This window comes from Lontra canadensis, unplaced genomic scaffold (assembly GCF_010015895.1).
Source record: "Lontra canadensis isolate GAN:19392208 unplaced genomic scaffold, GSC_riverotter_1.0 scaffold18, whole genome shotgun sequence".
Lineage (NCBI taxonomy): Eukaryota > Metazoa > Chordata > Mammalia > Carnivora > Mustelidae > Lontra > Lontra canadensis.
Genome location: NW_022631012.1, coordinates 25,254,695 through 25,271,578, shown reverse-complemented (window position 1 = coordinate 25,271,578; position 16,884 = coordinate 25,254,695). Strand labels below are relative to the sequence as shown.

The following is a 16,884-nucleotide window of genomic DNA, read 5'->3' as shown; positions in this document are numbered from 1 at the left end:
CTGTCTTCTCTGTGTGTGCGCACATGTACAAGCATCTGTCGCCTGTGTGTGCGCACGTACAAGCATCTGTCGTCTGTGTGTGCGCACACGTACAAGCATTTATTGCACATGCCTCATATGCATCTCTCATTGTATAGGCAAAATATATGTTAGAGTCATCAAAGTGTCCTTTCTAATGTTTTCTACTATGTTCTTTGGGGTTATCTCTACCTTTCATTATTTTGAGCTATTTTACAGATATATTAGTTGCAAAAAACTGATCATGATGCATGTTATTCTTGATCATAGAAATACACATTAGTTATTCAATAGAATGCAACTGTTCATTGCCCTAAAAAGAGAGCATTTATTTATAAATTCATTTCAGCATTTCTTATATTTTTCTATATGTGTGATATTTTAAATTCTTCCATGAATTGTAGTAACATCTTGTCCCCCATCAATGAATGACCTAAACAAATTCTTTGACATGTTTTCATTTTATATATGTGTCATCATTATGTTCTTTTTAAAAAATTTATCTTTAAATACTTCCTTTCCTTCTTTTTCTTTCTGCTATTCAAAACAAAACTATATAATGGAATATAATGGAAAGAGGAGAAAAATCCCTGTATATTTTCCTATGTCTGGCCATCCTTTCCCTTCTTTCAGCCTGGAAAGGAATTTGAATATATTGCAGTTTATTTGGAGTTTTCTAGCTTGAAAAACAGATTCATAATCTTTTTTTCAAATTCATAGTTTTTAAAAATTGGTTTGTGGGACGTTTTACTTGCTATTGAAGATTATGAAGAGAATAATAGAGATAGAGTTATTGATTTTAAGTAATATTCCTTTGACTGCTGTAAAGAATTATGATTATAAATTATTCAGCACTTCAGCACACATGAGTGAAAATCAACTTTAACTCATACACTTTTAACATTTTCATACACTCAAAAAATAAAGATATACATTAAGTAGACATAACATGACTTACTTTAATTGATCAGAATATATTGTTTATGACTTACAGATAAAAGAAATGGTGCTTTCTATTAGCCGATTAAAACCAAAAGAAAATTAAAATAAGTTCACATTTTAAAAAATTATAAGCAATAATTACAGCACTACACCTACCACTAACTCTGTGTACACTGGACTACAGCTGAGCAAACGCAAGTTCCAGAATGGACATTTTACAAATAAATGCACTGGAAAATAACTTTGGAAAATTCTAAAAGGACAGATTAGAATTCTTTTTAATTAAAATGTAACTTTCACAAGTACAGAAAAATAGCAGATCTACATTTTGAAGGTTAGAAATTCCCCCAATTAGTTTTTAGATACCAAAAAAGTTTCTTTTTAAAAAGTTTTGATTTTATCTTTTTTTCATAAGTAAGCCATAAAGGAGATCTTAATTAGCACTTCAGCTTTAGAAAAGTCTAATATTTAAAAATATTACTCATAAAAAAATATGGGTACAAAAATTACACTGAGTAACTATTGGATGCTTTCATTTGAAGACTACAGCAGTTGATTTTTGGCCAGAAAGGAAATCTGATCTGAACTTAATATGATAAAAGCACAATGAAAAATACTGGAAAATTACATATAACTTTAATAGAATGCTCGTGGAGAATCTGACATTTTCTGCGCCGTTTATGGTTGACACTTGACAGTTTGGAAGAATGAGGAAATATGTGAACAGTATTGTGCAAAGGATCTGAATCTGTGTCTTTGAATAGTAATAGCTAAAAAGTGTGTTTACTTAAAGGAATTTTTGTATAATTTAGATAATAGCAAGTCCAGAACAGCCTAATTCCTTCTTAAGACAGTTGCTATAAAACCCACAAATTTGAAACTAACAGTAAAACCTTTGCATGTATACAGATAAATTATAAATCTATTGACCAGACCATTTAATATGTTAATTCTTGCTGATTTAGGTGATTTTCCTGGACAATTTCAAATGACTTCTGAACTCACAATCCATTGACAGCTTAAGAAAGAAGCTATGATTACTAAGTCATTAGTTTAATCCATTTTAAACAAATTAACACACTGGGAAAACACGTACACATAGTGAATCCTCCTCAAATGGACTTTTACTAATCGAAGGCATTTTTGTTTTCCAGAAATTTGAGTGGAAAATAACATTAGGGAACATGAATCCCATTTACATGTCACTTTAATTCATTAGCAAGGGTTTCTTCCATCTTCGTCACTCCCTGAACATTCTGACAAGTCTTCCTCACTGACAGATTCGAGTCTTTCACTGACTTGTTAGTATCGTATTATCACAGCGGCTCTATTAAAGCATCGTAGATGACATATACACATCCATCGTATTCCTCTAGTTGTGTTTTTAAAAAATAGTCTGGAAAATTTCCAAAGCCATATATATTTATACAGTAAGAGTCAGAAAAGTAATATTTTTACTGGTGTAAAAACCGTAAGAGTGGCACTTTGACATTGATTACTATAGGAATCCTTTAAAGCTTCTGGATTAGAATGCAAGTTCATCGTCCAAACAAAAGGAGAAATATGTCAAACATACTTATTATTAAGTTATTAAAGAATGACCTAAGCTAATGTAATAAAACTTGAGTTTTTTTTAATAAATATTTTATATCGTATCACAGATATTTCTATTCTCTTGGTTCTCAAACTTCTGATGCTGGCATCTGGTTGTCCTTAAAATATTTACCAAATATAGAATTCCAGACTCTGTTTTATTATAAAATCAGCCCAGACACAGTATCAGATATCAACAAGCATACATTGTTACATCATGTATTTGTTTCTTAAACTTATCTAGATTATATGCATTTGATTTAAGACTATAAAATAGAATAACAGAGTATTAACAAGCTTATTTTCACGACACTTTTTTTTTTTACAAACTTCCAAGAAAATTAGAAATCCTTCCCTGATTTCCTTCATGTAAAATAACTGCTAATTTGTCTACACAGTAGAAATGGAAGGGGCAAAGTTTCTATTTACGAATACAGGGAAACTGATTCCCTCCCACTTGTGTAGTAAGATAGGAAAGTAGCTGGCAAGTTGTTTGCAACGTCAACCAAGATGTCTCCCTAGTGATAGCAAAGTAGGATTGCACGTCCTACGTACTATTCACCGAATCTCAAAATCAGATGCCATCGGCTATAACTGCTACACCAGCCAGTGGATAGCCAATAGCGGTTCTGTCCAGTCACTTCTCTTGGAGAGAAAAGAGTAAGCCAACAGAAATAATTACTTCTCTCTCCAGTCCATTTGAAAGGGTAAATACAGAAAGGGCTAGAATACTTACTGGGGAGGAAAAAAAAATCAACTGCATCAGTGAATATGGGATAAAGATTTTAAAAACAAACAAATGAAAAGCTAGTTTTCCCTTGGAGTCTGGAGGCCTTACCTAGCTCTCATTAGTCAGTAGGAGTAGAAGCATGTCCAATGTGTCTATGAACTTTTATAGTTCTACTTATTTGTGAATTCATGCGTGGTATCCTAGAGCTGGTACATCCCAGCCTATAAGAGTTGATTGTACTCATATTTTCCCAATTTCACATTCAGGAATGTCAGATTTGTGGCCTGAAATCAACCACGGTGGGAATACACCACAGAAACTGGAAAACATTACAAATCCGGGTGTTTTTGTTTTTGTTTTTTCTCCCAAAGAGCTAGCTGTTAAATATTTAACAACACACTACTGAATCAATGTGTGGGTTTTCTTGGTGGCATTCGAGACATTCATTGAATAGTGAAGTCTTCTGGTTGTAAAGTCATGGATTCAAGTCCTTTAGTTAGGAGTGGCACAAAACAGTTACACAGTAGTCCCTCAATCATCAGTCATATAACTTTTCTGGTTTTAAGACAACATTTTCAATATCAGGGATGCTTTTTCCATTTAAGTGTTCACTAGGACAGTCATGACTGTAACCTGTACCATCACTGATAGTCGACACCGTGTAAGACGCGCTTCGGAGAGCATCTGTATGGGAAAAGCTGTTACCAAATTGGATTTTGTATTGATTCCAATTTCTTTTCAGAATTGCTTGAACCTATCAACCAAAAAGAAACAGAAAGGATAAGAGCAATCCATTATCTGAAATAAATATATTGTATTTAAAAGCATAATGAAATAATTTATGTAAAACTTAAAAGCATTGATGTTAATGAATAATATTGCTTTATTTTCTTAATTAAAAGAATTAAATTGGTAACATTAGGAAATTTACCTTTAGGAAATTCATTGCATTATTCTTTACTCTTAGATCCCATTAATATTTTGTATGCTTTATCTTTGAAGCTTTAATAATGCAGATGAATGTAATATTGTCAAATAAGTAGTTAATCCAGACCCCCATTTCCAAGGTTGCATGTGTAACATTTAGTTTTATATCAGTATCTTAATAATAGAATGAGAAGACAATTAGTGAAAGTACAAAAGGAAAGAGAAAAGAGATTTTAAAAAAAAGAAGTTAGGGATACAGGGACTATAAACCTTCATCATCATCATTAAAACCAGCAACTACTTTTTATTGAGTGATTATCATGTGCTAAGTATTGTGTTACATTCTGGAAAAAAAGGAGGTTTTTTATTTTTTTTTTTTTTAGGGTTTTTGTCCTCCTGAAGCTGACTCCCCAGAGGAAAGAAAGTGTTGAACAGGTAATTACAAATGGGATTGGGCTGTGAAAAAGTTTAGGAATGTCACCACTCCCCTTTCTGATGTTTGGATCCCCCTCTAACTGGGTGAATCTGATAATTAATGACTTCCTTCTTCTCTAGGGCTAGAGATCACGTCTGGTAGGCCGTGTGACTCTGGTTTTAATTGAGCATGAGACACTAAGGTGTTTTTCTTCACATTGAGTCAGTAAGCAGAAATGAGAATATTCAAACACACCTCCTACTTGGTAACCTGGATATTTCCAGGTATCTGATGACTGAGAAGACCAGTGCAGGTCTGTCTGCTCCTACTTTACCAGTATAATAGCCACATCCCTGTGACCTAAGCTAGGTCAGTACAAAACATGTCTGGTTTTGAATTGTCTTCCCTAAGCTCTCTACAGCTCTTTGATGCTATGATTGCTTCCTCCGAGGCAATCTGAGCATCACTAAAAGCAATTTTCTAGTAACCCATGCACTAGAAAGACACACATGCAATAATTGTCTACCTTGCTACTAGTTATGTAGAATCCCTCAACTTTCCTTTCACTGTATTCATGTGTAAAAAATAGTATTAAACTCTAAAATAGGGCTGGTTTACTTGTCTACATTCTTTTCCCTAATAGATCTAGAAAACTCCAAATTATGAGTCATCTCTTAGTAATAGCTACTCCAGGAGCTCTTTTAGTGAGAGGACTCTGTGGGACACTCAAAAGCCCTTGTAGAGTCCCCTGTACTTCATCACTTAAAATGAACACAAAGTTTTACTGTGTCACTTTGTGTTTTAGCATATAGAAAAATGGGAGACAAAAATACAAAGTCAATGGGTTTCTTTAGTTAGAATTCAGAATTAGTTATTAGAATTTCAGGTATTAATTATGTAATTAGAAATGAAATAAATGTGTTTTAAAAGTTGTATTTTTATGAAATTCAGAACCTCAGGACTTTTAAGCTTATTTATATATAAACTGTATCTGAAGGAAATAATTTATATCCTTGTAAATTTTCTTTGAAATAAAAGCATTTATAGGACAACAAATACATTTACGTTGCAAAAAAATTATATACTACCGCTTCGCTCATGGTTTAGTAATGTGTTTCTTAATTCTCCAATTAGCATGTTTAAACTACAGTAAACTTAAAATAATATCTGCATATGTAACATCTTCGCAATCATAAGCAAATGACAAATGGAATGGCTTTAGAGTATGCTTTTTAAATAAATATTCAAAGGTTTACAACAAAAATTACCTTTGGTCAATTATCTAGATACTTCTGATGTGAATTGCTTTTGATGCTGATTTTCTGCTAAATTCATTTCTCTTCACTTTGTTCTAAATGACGGAGACTTACTGAATGCATTTACTATATGGTTTCCGTTTGAAAGGAAATGGAGTGTAACTTTATACAAAATATTCTCCATCAGTGTTGGGAAGCAGCTGATAAGAAGAAATATCTTAGCTGTGAATGTAATAATTATGTTCTTTAAAATGAAATGAATTCAGTGAATTCAATTCCAACAGTCAAAATGACTTTTGAAATATCTGACTTCTCTTGAAATCTCTGTTTTGATTGCAATCATCACCCTATTTCTCCCTTACGACTGAATCATCAGAAAAACCATGGAAGTTCAGTTTCCTGAACTGTGGGGCTTATTTATTGAAATTAAAAATGAACCTAATTAAAGCACGGGCCTTGTAGGCATTTGTTGGTGTTATTGTCTGTAAGGATTTGTTTTTCATCGGCTCCTCTAACGCAGCGTCATACCTGTCCAACAGAACACTGAAGTGGCCACTCAATACACTTTCAAAGAGAAACTATAATGAGGAAGGAGAACAAGGAAATTGCTGTTGGAAGGGAAGGTGGCCTGACATTATTAAAGATATGAAAATATTTTTTAATATTGTTTTACACGCGAGTTATACAAATAGTGAGGCCGACTGTTTTTAGAATGTAACAACTTCATAGGCCCATTAGCAGTTGATAAGGAATCAACTCTATACTCCTCATCCTAAGTTAATGAAAAAATAATAACTAGAGCTTCATATAAAAATGCTACCTGGTTCTCATTGTAGAACATGGGTTTGGTTATTCTCAGTAAATCTTTTGTTCATTTTTTACACTTTATAAAGTACCTTCCTCAGGTGTCATTAGATTTACCTCCAAGGCCAGGAAGGACCCTTCCAATAATCTCTAGTTGATGCTAACAGTCCACATTTTTGGCTGTGTGGGCTGAAGGTGAGATGAATGTGGCCTGAGCATTTGTCGTGCCTCAATTATTTAACTAGTGAGAATTGTAAATAGGAATATTTTGGCTAAAAAATAGACACAATGCGAGAGTCAAAAAAATAAAAAGAAGAAGAAGGAGGAGAAGAAAAGGGGTAGAAATTAAGGTAAAGGGAAGCTCCTTGACCTCCCACGGAAAGCAAGGAGGAAACGTAAGCCTGAGCAATTGATTTTAAGAACTACATGACGTAGTTGGAACCACACAAAATGAATCTGGCAGCTGTGTCTCCATGTTATGAGAGTGGGAAAAACTAAGAGGTGAAGAGACAAAAAAGGAGGGATTATAGAATTTCTTAAGATGAGAAATGAGTCATGCACACGTAGGAACTGTATCCTGAGAGATGAAGAAAAGGGGACGCATATTGGAGATGTTGTAAAGAACCAAAGGATTTGGCAACAACGAGGCTCAAAAGATTTTGTATTATTGTAATTTTTACTGCCAAAATTTTCTCAATTTTAGGACATGGCAGAAGATCACAGTCTATGTCTCTTTTGCTTGCACAGAGAGAGTGCAACCAGAGTGTCAGACATTGGGTTAGATATTCCCTGGGCAACCTTCCCAAATAAAAAGTCCGACCTGAGATTGACTCCAACATGATTAATGCTCCCATTCGTATTTGTATTCTTGAAAATGGATGATTTGACAGATCTAATAAGGAGTCTATAAGGTCCTGGTGATCCACTCAGAGTGGGTATGGTGCTAAAAGCTCTAGATTCCTCACGTCCACTGATCTTTGTGAGACTTGCGTAAGGAACTTCCTTCATTTCCTTTTAATAAAAGTAGACCCTGAGGCTCCGAGAGGTTCAGAATATTGCCCAGAGTATTGTAGCCAGGAGCGCAGGGGCGCCTTCGGGTTCAAATGCATTGATCTGTACCTGTGCTCTTACTCCACACGGCTTCCTACTACAGAACATCTCACTAGTGATTAAGATTCGTACATTTAGAAATTACCCTTCATAAAAATGAAGTCTTTCTGCCAGTGGAGAGCTGTGTTGTTCATATTCTCTGTTGTCCATTTCTTCCTCGTCTATTTTTAACTGTAAAAGCCTACATAGGCAGCAAAGAGGATTGTGTAATCCAGCTCATGGAATCATACATTTACAGAGGAACATACTAAATGCTATTTGCATTTCATTATCGAAACGAATGATTTATCTATTCTTCCTCATTGAATTTTGCATTTGTACTTCTCATTGACTTCAGAAAAAGTCACTCCTGTCCACTGTAGGGCAGAGAATCATAGAAACACGACTTAAAGACATGAAATATAGCTCACTATGTTTGACAGTTCTAGACTCTGTTATAAATAAATAAATAAATAAATAAATAAAATAAAAATTTCTAAAATCAGTTTAATAAAATCAAACATGAAATTTCTTTATGCTAAGAGAAAGTAATAAACTATTATTGAGTAAAGGAAAGCAATTATTTTATAGTTTTTCATGACATGCACGTGATTTCTAATGTTGATTTATTTTTTAGGACTAGTTCTCATAAAGTTACACCTACTGGTTCATACATTTCCCATCTGAAGCTTTGTGATAAGCTTCATGGTTACCAAGTATTTGAGTCTCACTCAGTTGCTGTCTAGGTTTTTAAACTTGGTTGAATTTTCCAATATCCTCCAACAGATTAAAATTTGTCAAATAGATTAAAAACAGATAAAGAGCTAAATCAGTACAGCTCAAACCACTGAGCATGAAAACCACAGCTCCAGCTTCTAAAAACCTGAAACTTTCTAATTCGGAAAGCCTTGGATAAAAATCTTGAAATATCCAAGAGCACATTGCCATGTTACAAATTACAGCATTCTGTTCTCATAAGTTTTCTAACTGACTGCATGTCCTCCCTGTATAACTCAGAGTTTAATTTTTTACAATCTTTTTGTAACCACCATAACACTGTTTTCCAAAACCACATTGTGAGCCAGGCAAAACAAAAAACAGAGAAAGAAGGAAAATGAAAATGAGCCAATTCTATTTCCTCTTAGAGTGTATGTTTTATGAGGTTAAGGATTGTCTAGCACACTGTACCTAGGACAAGAGCCAGACTTAATGGGATTAGTGCAAAATGTGGGTCAAAGTCTACATGACAAAAATCATTGATGGACTATTTTATTTTTAAGATTTTATTTACTTATTTGAGAGAGAGCGAGAGTGAGAGAGAGAGCATGAGAGGAGAAAGGTCAGTGGGAGACTCCATCCTGGGACTCCAGCATCAGGACCCAAGCCAAAGGCAGTCACTTAACCCACTGAGCCACCCAGGCGCCCCTGGTGGACTATTTCAAAGTGAGGCTGGATTTGCCCTGGTTGAACTCCAGTATGACCCAAGCCTTTGGGAAATAGAGTTTCATCCATGAAAAGAGATTTTATATTTTTTTCATGATCAGAATCGAATTTGGAGTAATTATCCCTAGGGACTATAAAATTGTCTTTCTTTTTAAGAAAAAGATAGATTGCAAATATAAAATGATAAAAGGAATAGAAATGATTACCATACCTCTCCATTAAAGAAACAGAAAATTGTAGAAACCAGAAGACCCTGTAAAAGAAAAATAGAATTTTCTGATTCCAAATGGAAAAGATACATTATTTGTAACCACCTTGCTACATACAGAGTCAAAACCAAACCAAAGCTCTATGCAATTTAATACCAAGTTTCACAAGCCGCCTTCCTGATTCAAGAGTACCACACCTGGTAGTGCATAAGGATGTGCATGATGTAGTCGTATATCTCCTCCGCGATCCTCCCTTCAGGCCGCCACGGGATCAGCACAAACTCAATGCCGAGCAGCGGCACCAGGATAAGCGTAGCCCTCACGGCTTTCATGTAGAGACTGGATTCTGCCTGGTGGGTGACTTTTAGCTTGGTAATGAGCACACGTACAATATTCAATAGAAAAAAGAGATTGACCTGAAAGAAATAAAACGGCATATTGGAAACCACTTCATATTTAATATTAAGCACTTTTGAAGGGTTCTTTGATTTTATAAGTCATAGATTATTTTCAGTGTACACAAATATGTTCTACTGCAGAGATATACACCTAATATGTTAATTTGTGTTTCCAGAATTGTGATTTATTAATTTAACAAGCACATCAGTGTTAATGGACTTAGGTTTTACAAAAATAGAATTTATGGTGGAATTATTGCGGGACACATTCAGTTAAGGAACACCTGAGTGTTTTTCTCAGTTCATTTTCTGATGCAGTTTTTTCAAATTTTGCAATGATCCAAAAACTAAGTCTTTTGAACATTTTCAGCTGAAACAAAGAATTGTTTACAACAAATGCTAATTTTCAAGTGCCTCCTCTGCATCATTGTCCATATTAGTACTTTCCACATATGTATCATACCGTAATGATCATTTTTGGTTTTTTTGGTTTCTCTTTCCTGTGTTTCTTTTTGCGACAGTAACCTTCACAACTGCTCAAGATAGCTCCGTAAGCTGCTTTATCATTCCAAGGAGGCAGAGCACACACCTACCAGGTCATTTCAAACTAGATCATTCTCGAGTTAACAATTTTGGTCTCCCACGGGGCTTTCTGTGAGTTACATTCTTTAATTACATTTACTCTGTGTTAAAAACTTTCCCTAAGAGAAATCATTCTCTTTGAAAGGGAGTTAGAAAACGTCAAAGTTAGAAGGTGGGTAACTAAGTTCCTCAGGAAACAGAGTCTGCTTTAATACTTCTCATGCTCTCTCACCGTGAACACTGCTCACTGTCCCACGTTTATCCAAGTCAATACCTTTCGTGCTGCTCTGTTTTCTCTGGGCCCGTATTTTGCACCTTCCATAAGACTGTGGATATCAACTCCAGAAGAGCCCCTCCAGGCTCTTTTGTTATTATACTATATCCTATTTGCTTTTTGTTCACCCTGAATTCTAGAATCTGTGCTTCGATAATCTAAAACTTTTGAACTACATGCTGTAGGTAATTTATGTCTGCTTACCTCAGTAAATTGGAATAATAATGATAGCACCTCATTTAATATACAAAACAATGAATAAATAGCATATATTTGCTGACTTAAGGCACGTATTATGAAAATAACTGGGCATTAAAATATTCCACTACTATTCTTGGAGAATCTAATGGAACATATGCTCCCAAATTCACTACAATCCTGATGGAAACACATCTATGAAAAGTAACATGGTTGTAGGCACAGGAATGTCTCTGCTGAAGACAAAAGCAGAATAAGCCATTTCAACAGGTGTAAGAATGAAACATGACAAAACAACACACCAGCTGCTCTCCCACCCATCCTATTATAGTCCCTTCCTAAGCACTCATGGCTGTTTTAAAGTTTTGACTAAATGGAAATTACTACCAGCCCAAGGAAGAAAATATAATAATGCCCTTTTATCAGCTTACAAATTTAGAATATAAAATATTTTACAATCCTTATGTGCAAAAATCATAAATTATAAAATCAGTAGAAATGTTGCAATTTAGATGCTCATTCTTTGAAAAATCTCTAAATGCAAAGTGCTTTTCCAAAATGACAAATCTGATGTTAAAATGTGCAAGTAGGAAGTCATCCTCCTTTGTTGTACGCAAATACTTCCATTTATTTTGAATAGGAATGGAAGAAGAATTTTAAATTTCAGAAGAACTATATCTGAATTTCATCTGTCTTAGAGCAAAACTAGTTAAGGGGAAGAAAAGAAACCTGTTTTTGCTCCAGTATCATAAAGATCACGTAACTGGTAGGCACCGCAGGACATTTTCATATCATGATACCACACTCAGGTCATGAAAGGAAGCGGCGTACCCCAGCACAGCGACTGCGGGAGGCTTCCTAGAAGCCAACCCAGACTGGAACAGCCAGCCACCACTTACCCACGCAGCGAACTGACTTACAAACCCCTCACTGAACACAAATTAAACGTATCCTCTCTCAACTTCCCTTTGGCAAGAGCTCAAAAGTGCTGCAACCACTTGAATACCGTCCTGCTCAAGAGGAAATGTGACAGAGAAGTCTGAGTGGAAAGAAACTGATTGAGCTTGAAATATTTTATTTATAAAAGTTGTACTTAAGCATGTGACCATGTAAACAACTGCTCAGGCCCCTCCCAAGACCTTGGAATTGGCCAGAACCAGTGAAGAGCCCAAGAACCTAAACAACATGGAACAATTTATCCTGTTGGAAAAATAGGCTCCTGTTCTTTTTTTAAGCCAAGAAAATGGGAAATGTTTATGCGAAGAATGTGGATTTTCCCTTTCTTCCTTACAGAGCGGCTCGGTGGGCTGTATCTCCGTGTGCTGTTCCACTCTCAACTGTGCCCTCTACTCTGCCCTTCCGCGGACAGCGCGGGCGTGATTCCACTTGTCACTTGTCAGGTGCTTTACTTAGTTCCCTGAACCTCTCTGCTCTGGGCATTTGGACTGCGCCTCTGAAGAATGGCTCCGGTGTCCTGAATAACATTTTGCCTCCTACTTGTTCTGCAAGCTCCTGGGTGGCCCAAGCAGTGTTTCTTATTTCTTCGAACAGTCCTCAGAGCAGAATCGTGGTATCATGTAGAAATTACAAGAAACTTTTTAGAGCATTTTTGGGGAGAGTTTATTATATTCTAGGCACTGTGTTGATAAGCTAGACCTCACTTAATCCTTACAATGCCCCGTGTGGCATCTATTCTTATTATTCCCTAATCACAGAAGAGACAACAAAGGCACTGGGAGGTTAAACACAACGAGGTTAGGAGCACTCGGAGGTTTATACATGCCAGGCTGAGTCCTTTATAGTTATTAACTCCTTGGACTCCTTGTTAAAAATTTGAATTGTGTAAGACTGATGAATCACAGATCTGTACCCCTGAAACAAATGATACATTATATGTTAATTTTTTAAAAAGATTAAAAATCACTATTATCATCTTCTTTATTTCACCAATGAGGCACTTGAAATGCAGAGTGATTAGTTTAATTGCCTAAAGTCAAGCCCAGGCCTTCAACCTCCAGAAGTTTCTAATTGTGATGTGCTTTTGAGAATGGCTCAAACACAAGCCTACCATAATCGTACGCTAAACTGCAACTAGCAAATACAGTAAAATAACAGAAGAATCTTTGTCTAACAAGGAATTTGAAAACAAGGATTAGGAAGTTCTGAACTTTAACTGAGAAACGTAACACCTTTATGTGTCTCTGTACAACTGAATATCAGCTGTAATTATAATGTTGGGCATTAACTGCATTCTGGTCTCTAAGGCTTTATGAAAAAAAAAAAACATGTTAATGTGCATGAATTTGTTTCCCCACTGACACAACGTAATACAAGCGTTTCCCTGTAACCATAATTAAAAAGTTCCGATGGATGTATTCATATTGAGTGATGATCATGATCATAATGAAACAATACCTTCTTTTTCCAAATTAAAGTCTTCTTTTAATTGGACTGTTACTCTTACTACCAACATAGGTGTGTGGCTTTTCCCATTTGCCGTTCCCTCTCACTAGCTCTCTCCTCTGTCCTCCTCTGTTCTGCTCTGTGTCCTGGAGAACTCGGAGGCACCTCAAAGGACTGCACCCCTGCCCAGGCTTCTTGCTCTCTGACATGTGCTGTGTTGGCCAAAGGGAAGACCCGAGCAATCAGGGAAGAGAGAAGTCTGAGTCATTCCTCCTCCTCCTCGTTCCCTGCCAGGCTGTGGTCTGAGCAGCAGCTGTGTTTCCCGACTCGGGCCAGACCTCCTGCTGCGCCACACCTCCCAGCACCAGCCCAAACCCCACAACGCTGGTGTGTCCTCTCTTCAGGTCTAGAGCCGTTAACAGCTTCCTGCGGCCGGTCCCCAGTGCCTGGCCCTTCCTGACGAATTAGCTCCTTTCCTCTTCCTACCAACACTTCAAATTAACATCTTCATTAAACTCTCTTCAGTCAAACACTGCGAGCATGTCATTTACGTCCACCAGGACCCTGACGGATACCAAGGCCAGGTGGTTCAGGAAATAAAGTGGAAATGCGAGCAATGATGAAACAAGGGACATTTTCGTTACGTACCAGTAGCGCAGCACAAATCGGACCATGGATAATGTAGAGGAGATGGGTGTCAGAACTGATCCAGCAGCTTGGGGGGAAACAGCAAGATTATGTTGAGATTTTCATTTCACTTAGTTCCGGTAGAAATCAGAAAGAGAGATTATCTTACTTGTCATTGTAGTATAAGCTTCTCGCGACAGCATGTATACAAGCAGGGATCAGTGGAAATCCTGTAAATATCAAACAAAAAGAAAATGAACAGGCGACTTTCTCTGTAGATGCAATTCCTATAATGTGGTCACAAAACACGGATCTCAGAGGACTCCGGGAGCAAAAATAACTGGTCACTATACGCTTAATGAGTAAATATTACCTGTACAGTCAAGCAGTAAATATGGCAAATATCAGGTATTTACATATCCAGGTATGTGTGTCTTATGTGTGTTTTCTGCTAATAGAAGTCATTTTGAATCAGTGCATTTCAGAACCTAAGTCCATAAATGTGCTGTTTAAGCCCCAAGACTTAGAAGAAGTCAGGTGTATTTTCTATGATATGGAATCGGCCAGCATTTGTTTGGTCGATGGTCTGACGTGGGAAGAAGGTCAGACTGACCAAGTGAGAGGGATGGTTTATGTATTAGGTGTTTTTCACGTTTTTAGCGTTCTAAGTCAGATCTTTCCAACATGAAATGAAGAAAATTTTTTTTAAGATTTTATTTGACAGACAGAGATCCCAAATAGGCAGAGAGGTAGGCGGGCTGTGGGGTGGGGGTGTGGGAAGCAGGCTCCCCGCTGAGCAGACAGCCCGATGCTAGACTCGATCCCAGGACCCTGAGACCATGACCTGAGCCGAGGTAGAGGCTTAGCCCACTGAGCCAGCCGGGCGCCCCTGAAGAAATGTTTATGAAGATGAGCTATACTAACTGCACTGTATATGCTGAAGCATGTGTGCTCACCTTTACGTATCTGTGTCTGTCTGTGTCTGTTGTCCGGCTGGATAAGCCGACGGACATATGAGAGATGAGTGTAATTTCAATTATATTTCTGGAAACTAGTCCAGCTGAATTCATTTTCAGCATTTCATATTTTGAATTATTCTGGTTGTTTTTAAAAATACACCAGAGGCACAAATCAAGAACAGTCTCTTAATTACAGAGAACAAACCGACGGTTCCCAGAGGAGAGGTGGGGGTGGTGACACAGGTGCGGAACCTCGGAGTGCAGTTGCAGGGTGATGTACGGAGGTGCTGAACCGCTCCATCGTACACCAGAAACTAATATAATACTGTGTGTTAACTAACTTGAATTAAAATTAAAACTGAAAAAACGGGAAAATACGTTAAAAGTGTATCATTTGCATCGCGAAGAATATTATGTCAGGAGCTTGTGTGGAAAAATAGAACTTTTGTGCGCCTTTATTCAATTACTGCTCCCTCTGTTCTTAAGATAAAATGACATTTTTTAAAAAAACCAACTTTTTTGGACTGGAATTTCAAAGCCGGCTAAGCTAAATGCCCTCATTTTGCACAAAGGAAAAAGGAGAGTTGAACAGTATGAAGACCTGACCCCTAATTCGTGATTCCAGTTCTATCGTTAGCCGCTGCACACACAGCCAAGAGACACACTGAGAGACTAATAGAAAAAACCCCAACAACATTGTATTATTGACCTGCGACTGTGAAAACAGTGAGTCAGTGGTTCTTGGTTTAAGTATTTCAATTTACAGCAATAAGCAAAGGTTAATCACCTGATGTTGTTTAAGAATGGTTAATAATAAGTATATTTTTGTTACAAAGGAGTTCTGCATCCCCTACGAGCTTTCTTAAAAAGTGAGTCAGCGGACACCCATAAGGCACTTACCCCAGCCCAGAAAATAATACCACATCAAGTGTTGCTTCTCTGCAAACACAGCCACCACAATGAGTGTGTGTAGGTAAATGCCTTCACAGAGCATCCAAAAGTAGTTACAGCCCATTAGGTAAAGATGAATGAACTGAGACACTTTACAACTAACCTGTGAGAAAAAAAAGAAAACCATCAATATTTAGTTCATGGATTCGCATGTAAAGCAATGGTCTAATTTAGGTTAGTTACATAGAAACATGGAACTTTCTCTCCTCTGTGCGAAATCTTATATACTAATGATAATGATTTGTAAAATGCCAGTCTTCATCCTGATCTGATGGGGCTTCTAAAGTTTTTAAACACTGACTCTAAAGATTTATAATGGTAAACCTCCCAGGAAATGTGTAAATTCCAAATTTATTACAGCTAGTGGACATGTATTTTCCAAATACATCTTTTCATGAAAAATGGTCAATAATTAAAAATCTTCCATATTACTGCTACCAATGCAATTACTTCATAAATAATAACCTAATGGGCTCATATTTTATATTATTCATATATGAGGTTGATGATTTCATGTAAGTAAAAAGAAGAAAAATTATGGTTTCCTTCCTCTTTTCCTGAGATATCCACTTTCTCTTCTCTATTCTTTAAGAGATCGGAAGAGGAAGCTTCAATACAGGGTAAAATAAGCATGAAGGAGTAAGAGATATATTTTGCTTCCTTAGAGAGGAGAATAAACTTAAAACTCTCTCAGAAATATGTGGCCAGTTACTCCCAATGGCTCTAGTCTGGTCAATAAATATTTAGTGGCAATTATCATTATTTGTGAAATAAATATTTTCTTCACTAAAAAGAAAATTGGAAGAGAGATACGCTAGAAAATAAATATTGGGTTCTCATAGAACAGTAATCATGACATGTGCCTATTAGTTAGCTTAAAATATTTTTAATATGTTACTTTATTTAATCTTGAATTCTGTATGGCATGATTTATCGTCATATATTTTACAGATAGAAAACTGAGAAGTTAAGGTATTTGCTAATATTCACACAACATCAATCAAAGCTATACCCTGAACACAAGTCTTGTAACTCCAATTTTGTTTTCATGATTACACACAATGCC

At 36.4% G+C, this 16,884-nt stretch overlaps 1 protein-coding gene across 1 annotated transcript in view; it reads right to left on the bottom strand.

Annotated features, from left to right (window-relative positions):
* Nucleotides 1–2,364: 2,364 nt before the first annotated feature.
* CALCRL (calcitonin receptor like receptor) overlaps nucleotides 2,365–16,884 on the bottom strand; it is a 35,325-nt gene continuing 20,805 nt past the window's right edge. Inside the window, exons 7-12 of the mRNA XM_032860264.1 lie at nucleotides 15,768–15,921; nucleotides 14,078–14,138; nucleotides 13,930–13,996; nucleotides 9,624–9,842; nucleotides 9,429–9,470; nucleotides 2,365–4,037 (exon numbers count right to left, since the gene is read on the bottom strand). Coding sequence (XP_032716155.1) covers nucleotides 3,822–4,037; nucleotides 9,429–9,470; nucleotides 9,624–9,842; nucleotides 13,930–13,996; nucleotides 14,078–14,138; nucleotides 15,768–15,921 — 759 coding nt within the window. The 3' untranslated portion in view covers nucleotides 2,365–3,821. The remainder of the gene's footprint in view (nucleotides 4,038–9,428; nucleotides 9,471–9,623; nucleotides 9,843–13,929; nucleotides 13,997–14,077; nucleotides 14,139–15,767; nucleotides 15,922–16,884) is intronic.